General features: G+C 33.0%; 1 protein-coding gene across 2 annotated transcripts in view; it reads left to right on the forward strand.

Annotated features, from left to right (window-relative positions):
* LOC106465378 (putative fatty acyl-CoA reductase CG5065) overlaps positions 1–9,565 on the forward strand; it is a 20,471-nt gene that overhangs the window by 8,708 nt on the left and 2,198 nt on the right. For both annotated transcript variants that reach the window (XM_013925599.2, XM_022393271.1), the window contains 7 exons: positions 716–891; positions 5,577–5,649; positions 5,759–5,865; positions 6,221–6,398; positions 7,338–7,382; positions 8,442–8,560; positions 9,071–9,310. In XM_013925599.2, coding sequence (XP_013781053.1) covers positions 716–891; positions 5,577–5,649; positions 5,759–5,865; positions 6,221–6,398; positions 7,338–7,382; positions 8,442–8,560; positions 9,071–9,310 — 938 coding nt within the window. The remainder of the gene's footprint in view (positions 1–715; positions 892–5,576; positions 5,650–5,758; positions 5,866–6,220; positions 6,399–7,337; positions 7,383–8,441; positions 8,561–9,070; positions 9,311–9,565) is intronic.

Raw genomic sequence — 9,565 nt, forward strand, 5'->3', positions numbered from 1 at the left:
GTAAATGCTAGGGCATTCTTGAAGGAACAGGATATTTCTAGAAAGAGGTGGCGTGATACTAGTCACGTGACCTCGCTGACGCAACAATATATATCGACTCCTTCTTGCCTTTATAAAAACTTTTATTATACTTGTTTGTTTCCTTTTTATTCGCTATATTTTTGTACGCCAGCGATAATACCAAGCGTAGGGCGCGCGTACCCCCGATTCGATTTTATTATTCATCAGAATCTCTACAAACCTACCCTCAAATATATGCCTAAAGTAGTGCATCATCCGTTTTATATATATACTAGTATCTTTTTCGGTACAAGAAAGGAATCATCATTGGAACCCCAGACAGAAGAGTTCTGTAAAAGAATTAGAGGGATAAGGTTCGTCATTTATTTCTGTACGCTTGTCTCGAAAAGTCATTTTCTTACTTAGATGAAAATTCGTTGAAATAGTGAAATTTTTATTGACCTTGTGACATGACTAGTTGGTAGTAATCACACTTTTAGAATTGTGTATATTATTATTATTTTACGAATATTTGCATTTGTTAGGCTTTGTTTCGTTTAAGATTCAAAACAACGCATGCACGTTAAATTCGTAATAATACAGCCAGGCGACTATGTACAGCCAATTTTTGCTACAATTTTAAGTAATTATAGTTTTAAATTACCTCTATTTTTTATAAGTACTTCCATAGTGAGTATTTTTGTATTTTCTTTAGGTGTTCGATAGGATTAGAAGAGAAAGTCCTTCTTCATTAAACAAAATAATTCCAGTTAGCGGTGACATCACAGAAGCTGAATTAGGCATTAACGCTAATGACCAAAAACTGTTAATGAAGAGTATATCGTTGGTTTTTCACTGTGCCGCAACCGTTAGATTTGACGAACCATTCAGGTTACTATATATATAAATACATATACTTTTAATTCTTTGTAAGGTAGTAAACTGAATTGCTAATCTAGTATGTGAAATTTTGATATAGAATTTTCTAAGTATATTCCATTCCATTTACCTTAATTGATTTCTGTAATTTTCAGTCGAATGCTACAGTATTTTTTTATGAAGAAAAGTATACTTTGAATTTAAGAGTTAATATGTAGTAAGGAAATTCAGAGCACAGTTACGCATCAGTATGTTATGTTATCTTTTGTTAGATGTTTTTAACACAGCTATTTGATTATTTTGATAATAAATTATTGCAAGTTTGTCTGATAGGTGCAGTTAAGTTATTTCTGGTATTTGAAAGAAATTGATCCCAAGCTCGACATTGTAAATTTTTAACGTATTTAACAATTGTACAGCAACACGAGTTATTGAATTAAAGCTATATTTTCAGAATCAGGGATGAATTTTTCGTAACGTTTATGCCAGTACACGGTATATATACAGGGCGAGTACATGTAGTGAATAAACAAACTTTCCGCTCTCCCCCCTCGATTGCTTTTTAAGGATATTTTATAATCTAAAAATCTTAATGATTCTTGTAAGAACTGTACTACAATACAATATTTAATATTCATAATATGGTACAAAAAAGTTTTATATTGGTTCTCAGTACCGCTTCTGAGATCTATTTCTGATCAGAATTGAATGTTGCAAATGCTATGGACAAATTAAGTGCTTATAGCCCCGATTTCCCACAGGGTGTTTTACTTGAAAGTTGTTTTAGAAAAATTTGGACAGATTTTTGCTACAAATTTACGTTGCTGCAAAAATACTTTTCCAGAGTCACAAGCTATTTCATATTTTTCGTAGTGATATAACTTGCTGATTATTTGATTTTTATTTGATATAATGCGGATTAAGTCTAGACTAAACTTTGATATTCAACAAACATAGTAAGCAAGTATTTGCAAGAAAAACAAATGTTCCGAAAATATTACGAAGAATAGTATTTTAAACACTGATGAGAAATACAAATATACAAGCGTGCAAATGAACAAAATATTTATTGATAAAAACAAAATAAGCTGGCACCTAAGGTGCATAGGAGCTACATACATTTATTACACAATTTATTTATTTATTACACAATAACTATGACTCTCTTAAGGTAGCCAAATGCCTCGTCATCTAATTAGTGACGCGCATGAATGGATTAACGAGATTCCCACTGTCCCTATCTACTATCTAGCGAAACCACAGCCAAGGGAACGGGCTTGGAAAAATCCAAGAGCTGGGATAATATATAAGTAAATACGTATATAGAAAGGAAAAATAAAAGAGCCACCACACTTTTATGTTAGATAGAGGTTCTAGCAGCATCCTGCATTCCTTAGATTACCTACATCAGTAGTCATTCCAAATAAATATATGCAAAGGCAAGCATGTAATTAAAAGGAGGGGTTGTTACAAACCTTTAAAGTTTGTGCCAAAAATTATACACTAGAAAAAGTGATAGCTGAATAGCGAATACTTATCTTTAATCTGGACTACTTTAAAACAACGAGAAATACATACACTTGTATGTTTGTTACCCTCTCAGTGATTATCATGGTGGACTTTAATCAATATATAACTAGTAGAAACGCTGCCCAACGAGCGACTGTTTGTGCTAGTAATTACTAATCGTAGTATTCATACTTCATTGAAAAATATTTAGAAAAAGTGAACGTTTTATAAAAATATTTTTTTTTTCTGGGAAGTACTGCACGGGAAAAGTATTTGGATTGTGCTCTTTAGTCATACGCAACTCATTGCATCAAAATGATTCAATGTACAGAGCTCAAAATTTTCATCAATTTTCTTATATAAAATGTACTGTTTTTATATATGAAAAGTGGTACCCTTTATTGAAAAAAAATAAGTTTTTAAGAACTCCAGTTTTTCAGTTCTACATTTAAAACTTACCTTAATAAAGATATAATCAAACCTCACGTACAGTTCTAGCGAAAGTCGTGTTCTTGTTGTGAGGAGAGTACTTTTATATAAAATTGTGTACTATTATAAAGAAATGGTTGTTGCACATACACAGTTATTTTTCTAATTATCTGAATCTTGAATACCCAATCTATGAAATTGTGTATGGATTTTTGTTTATGGTGCCATTCAACAGATGATGCAGGAGTTTAGGTTACATACATAGATACTGACATACACGCTACGTCTATTATAGTGAGACTTAAAAATTGGTGAATTGAAAATGAGCCCCTTCCTTAAATAAATGATGGTTGGGTGCGTGTATAAGGGAAGAAGCTCCAACTTATACTAATTTGTAGAAGGTTCTCCATCATCCCTTGAGCATAATTTCACTCCACGTTACTGACTCGGAGATGGGCCAAGTTGGTAGCAACGGAAATAGTTCACGTCTACGACGTTTATACGTTCAGTTTACCCAAAAAACGCTAATTACTTGCAGAACACATGCAAACATTTAGAAAAATTATCTGAATATATCTGAAAAATGTATTTCATACAGTAGTTTGGTTTTGAGTTTACTTACTCATTAAGTATATTTTATTACAAGTTACAGCTTTTACAGTAAGTAAGATTTGTATTTAGAACAGGTACGACGTTTCGATGATTGGTGCGGTACACAAGTTTTAACGGTAAAGAACGAATTAGTATTTAAATCAACACTCAACAATCTGACAATGTATTTTACTTCTAGAACTGATAGTGGTTACTTATGCATGTACATATCAATCCGCGTGAATTGACAGATTATTTATTTATAGCTAAGCAGAAAAAAACAAAAACAAAATTGAATATATATATATATAACATGCATAAATTTTTAACAATTGCCCAGCCTTTTATAAAGGTGAAACAGAACGCAACTTTAAGATCAGGTTAAAAGAACACCAAAAACCCCCTTCCCAAGTCCATGAGCATGTGAATAAAAACAAACAGTTTTTCTGATTGTTTGTTTGTTTGAAGTTGCGCACAAAGCTACACAATGGGCTATCTGTGCTCTACCCACCACGGGTATCGAAACCCGGATTCAAGCGTTGTAAGTCCGCAGATATACCGCTGTGCCACTGGGGTCAGTTTTTCTGAACAGAATGTCACAGTATTAAAACATGAATCTGACATTAATAGAAGAAAAATCAGATAGCTTTATTAATAAAATAAAATCCCACAATTAACAAATATCCAGGCACATCTCTATATGTCTTTGGTCCTTATTTCCCCCCACAGTCGTAATCTTATGCAAATATGTTGCATATCATGTTTGTTTGTTTGTTTTTGAATTTCGCGCAAAGCTACACGAAGGCTATCTTCGCTAGCCGTCTCTAATTTAGCAGTGTAAGACTAGAGGGAAGGCAGCTAGTCATCACCACCCACCGCCAACTCTTGGGCTACTCTTTTACCAACGACTGGTGAGATTGACCGTCACGTTATAACGCCCCCACGGCTGAAAGGGCGAGCATGTTTGGTGTGACAGGGATTCGATCCCGCGACCCTCAGATTGCGAGTCGAGTGCCTTAACCACCTGGCCATGCCGGGCCGCACAACATGTTATATTGTTGTTGTTGTTTTATGTATATTTATACACTTTTGTTTGTTTCTGTTTAACCATAAATAAATAATCTGTCAATTCACGCGGATTGATATGTACATGCATACGTTTGTTTTTGAATTTCTCGCAAAGCTACACGAGAGCTATTTACGCTAGCTAGTCATCACCACCCATCGCCAACTCTTTTACCAACGAATAGTGGGATTGACTGTCACTTATAACGCTCCTGTTACGTCTCCGTTTGTTAATTAACTTTCCGTAACTTCGTTCCGACGAAACTTAAGCGACACAAGTCCTTTCTTAATGAAACTGATTTATTATTTCCGAATATAACTTTACCGATACACTTATTTCAATATTCGCGCTAAAACAAACACTATAACGAACGAACGTTAACTTCAACAATACCCTGTGACTGCAGTTCAATTACTCACTATCTACTCACTCACATTACCTTCCGTCACCCTTTTATATATACCAGCCTACCCTATCTAGTAAATACTAGAGCATTCATGAAAGAACAAGATAGTTCTAGAAACTAGAGGGCGCAACACCAGTCACGTGACCTTGATGACGCAACACCCCCATGGCTGAAAGGGCGAGCATGTCTAGTGGGACGGGGATTCGAACCCACAACCCTCAAATTGCGAGTCGAGCGCCCTAACCACCTGCATAAAGTAACCATTATCAATTCTAGACCTAAAATACATTGTTAGATTGTTTATTTAAATACTAATTCGTTCTTTACTGTTAAAACTTGTGTACTTGAGAATGATCTTACCAGTGATGGAAATGTCGAACCTGTTCTAAATACAAATCTTATTTACTGTACAAGCTGTAACTTGTAATAAAATTATTTCATACTAGTTTATGGAGGGTTGAAATTGGCAGTTCTTTAAGCTGTGACAACTGACGTGAAGCCAATAATATTAGTTATTCACGTTAAGCCCCATTTTTCAAACCACTGTATGATTTTACTTGAGCTATCATACTAAGTGTTGTAAAGTAAATGAAACATTTTAACAGATTTTGATATATTTTAATAGATGCATTTTGACTATATTGAAAGAGATAAAATTTGTTTAAAATTTGTATAAAACATAAGGTATTTCTGCAGGCAATATGTTAACATCAATGTGCTTGCATGCAGAAGACTGTTGGAGCTTTGTAAGAAAATGGAACACCTAGAGGTAAGCTTTACTACATTTATGACATTAATTCTCATAAATGGACTTTCAATGTATTCTATTATCTGAATAATGTGAATTTGTCTAAGAAAAAGTAAACTTGTTTCCACAGGTCCTTGTCCATACTTCAACAGCCTACAGTCACTGTAACAGAAAAGTAATTGATGAAGTTGTGTATCCAGAAGCTGTGCCATACCAGAAGATCATTGATGCTACTCAGTAAGTGAATCTAAAATCAATCAATATTTTAAGCATACATTTTATTTCAAAAAGAAGGCTCTCAAACTTGCTTCATTTAAAAAAAACGTATATTATCAAAGTGTGAAATTTCAGCTTAAACTTTAGTACTCTGTACATTCAAAAATAATACGTTTATGAAATATCACTGGTTTTTGTCATAAAGTTACTCTAATTTCAACACTAAGTTTAACGGTCTTTTTTTCATCTAAGAATATTAAACATTACTGTTTACCATGCTTTTCTGTTCTTCATGGTTTTGTCTCTTTTATATTATATTATAATATTTATAAGTATAATGCATTTATCATGAGTTCTGAACAACCTCCACCAACAGATGGATGAATGATGACTTGCTTAGTACAATTAGTCCTCATCTTGAAGATGGAAGACCATGTAGCTACCACTACACCAAGTCCCTGGCAGAAAACCTTTTAGTACAAGAATGTGGCAATATACCACTGGCCATTGTCCGTCCATCGATTGTTACTGCTGCCTGGCAAGAACCTATTCCTGTAAGAATATATAAGTCTCTCTGTGTGTTAATACATAATTTGGAAACTTTGTACAGCATCCCAGCTATTAGAAAGTTCATAATTTTCTTAAACTGTGGTCTTCCAATGGGACAGCAGTAAGTTTACAGACTTGCAATAGTAAAAAATCAAAAAAATCGAGAGTTCAATTGTCCACGATAGACACAGCAGATAGCCCAATGTGGCTTTGCTACAAAACAAACAAACTTAAACTGTGAAAAAAAAAAAGATTTAAATATTATACATTTTTTGAGAAAATGTATTTGGAGGATACATTAGAAAGGACATGTTATGAGAATAACCAGTTAAATGAATATTTAAGAAAAGATGATTGTGTAGGATTGTTGGTTGTCTTAGACCCAACTGACTGATTCAGTCAAAAGTGGTTAAGATTCAACAACTGTACCTTGCAAAAAAGGACATTGTACCAAGCATCATATAGATTTGAAAACTAGTCCAAAAACTGCATATTTTAAATAAAAACATGAAAACATGTCTTTCTTTTGGTAATAAGAGAGTGCAAACAGGTGGTATGATAAAAAGGTAAGTGTATGGTAAAAGAGAGGTGCTCAGTTGGTGCATAACTTCATTAAAAATGCATGGGAAATTGAATGGAAACTTTAGTATATGTATGTTACATCTTTCTTTCTAAGGAAGGACATCTTAATTAGTAGAGAAACTTCTTTCTGATTTTATAATAAAAATACTTTGTTTGTATAGAGTAATACAACAAACTAATTTCCTTTATTGTTGGTTACTAAATTATGAGTTACTCCAAATCTTGTAAGTTGATCTTATTACCATTTGTAAAATTTAAACATTTTATGTATATTAAGAACTTAAGAATTCTTGAAAGAAAATAAATTAATCATAATGAACGCCTCTACATCTTGTTTATAATAAGGTATTTTTATTTTACAGGGCTGGGTGGATAATTTGAATGGCCCATCTGGATTTATAGTTGCTGTAAGTATTTATTTTTCTTTTTGTCATGTAATTAAAAAACAGTATCTTTTCAAAAGTGATATTAGATACTAGCTAATTTACAAGTAAAAACACACCATCTGTTACTTATTATCATAGTTCAGTTACAATTAATTTATTGTAGCTCTTATTTATTATGCAAGAAACTAAACATGACCTGTTTCTTATTATACAGAGTGATTCATAAGTACGTTGAAAGGCCTAATAATTCAGTAATGGAAAATAATTGTCTGTAATATGGAAAAAGGTGTTGCGAGCTTACCCTGTGCCAATATCATTGAGGTTATTCAAGGTAATTTTCTTCCAAGGTTTTATAATAGCATCATACACCCAAAGTGTTCAGGGCAAATCGTAGACAATGACAAACGAAACATTTTATACCATATATTACTAGCATTGTATTCTCAAAAACAACAGTTTCAGATATAAATGCACCAGTTCCATGCATAGGGAGTTGTTCCACAGAAGATCAAAATGTGACCATAGCAAAGGAATTGTTTCACAAACCTAAGTTTGAGATGCAAGGTCAGAATTCTGCATAAACAGGTCATTGCATCTTTGAAGGATCCCAAAAAAATCATGTAAAGTAGCACACAAAAACAGCATTTCATATGCTCCCAAATCATCTAAATATTGGCACAATATTCAGTAGAAGAATAATCTGATATGATCCTGCTGTATGCAGTGTGTTAGAAGAACGTCTGGGCTGTTGCCACATTGCATGTTGAATGGTTTCCATATGATCATCATTGCTCACATCAAATGATAAATGTGTGTCAGTGGCTGCATATTACATGCTCATTTGTGCAGGCAGACAAGAATGGCAACCACTGTTGGCAGTGAAGATGCCATATTTGGTCAGCACATAGCTAGTGATTGTTTGTCACCATTTCATAATAGTGTTAGGATATTTACAGCATTGATATTTTTGTCTATTACTGTTATTGTTATGGTAACAATTTTGGTAATTTTTTAAAAAAATGTCTCAACACAGATTCACCTGTCTACTTAATTTGGTAAATTTCTTGATATTTTATCCAGACTGGAAAAGGAGTTTTAAGGACTATGACAGCAAACCGTAATATTGGAGCAGATGTAGTACCTGTGGATACTGTAGTAAATATGCTAATTGCTGTGGCCTGGAACACTGCCATAAAGAAGCAAGTAATCTTTATCCAACATTTCCTAATTGTTGATTGTAAATATTGGATTAGTTGTGTATTTGTTCAACCTAAGTTGAGGCTGTTAGAAAATTGCAATCCGATATAAAATTCATAATGAACTAAGAATTAAAGAATAATGTAGTTTTTCAAATAATTTGTTAGGCCTAATAAGTTTCCTCGTCATTTTAAACAACAGCATTTAGTACATTGTTTTGATGGCGACTTTTCAATATTTTTAGTTAGAAAAGCTTTCAATAAATGTAATACCTGATTTTTAACTATATTTTATTTATCAAAAATATCTTATTACAATTATTTCTGTTATTCATTTATCTGAGTTTAATATTTTAGTACAAGTGTTTATTCTATGTGTTACTTAATTTGTGCTTCTACTCAGTTTTAAAATTTTACTTCTGTCAGGGTGTAATATAAACTTCTGGAAATTAGGAGTTGTCAAGTTTTATACTTTAATCTGAAAAGACTAACATTTTATATTATTTTATCTAGACCAAACAACATAATGGTATACAACTGCACCACAGGATCCATTGTTAAGGTGACATGGGGACAAATTGAAAAATTAGCTTATCCTTTTGTTGTGAAACATCCTAGCATGCAGGTGTTCCGATACCCTGGTGGGAGTTTTAAACATTATTGGTGGTTGAACAGCATTTGTGAAATGGTGGAACACAATATTCCAGCTTACTTCGTTGACTTCTTAGCCAGACTAACTGGTTATAAACCTGGGTAAGGTACCTCAAAAGCACTTAAGATAACTGTTATAGTTAGTGGTTTTATTATTATTAATTTTTATACAAATGGAATTCGGGGGGGACTTTTAGTGCATCTTTAGAGTAGATGAAAAATTTTTGAAGTTACAGTATGAATAGAAAGTTGTTTGAAGAAGAGAGACTTAAATTTCCTGTGTGTTTTGACTTGCATTGTTCAGTAAAACATATTTAACAAATACTTGAGCTTAATCCTAGGTCTTCTCAACAGATA

Source organism: Limulus polyphemus, unplaced genomic scaffold, assembly GCF_000517525.1.
Source record: "Limulus polyphemus unplaced genomic scaffold, Limulus_polyphemus-2.1.2 Scaffold1925, whole genome shotgun sequence".
Classification (NCBI taxonomy): Eukaryota; Metazoa; Arthropoda; class Merostomata; order Xiphosura; family Limulidae; genus Limulus; species Limulus polyphemus.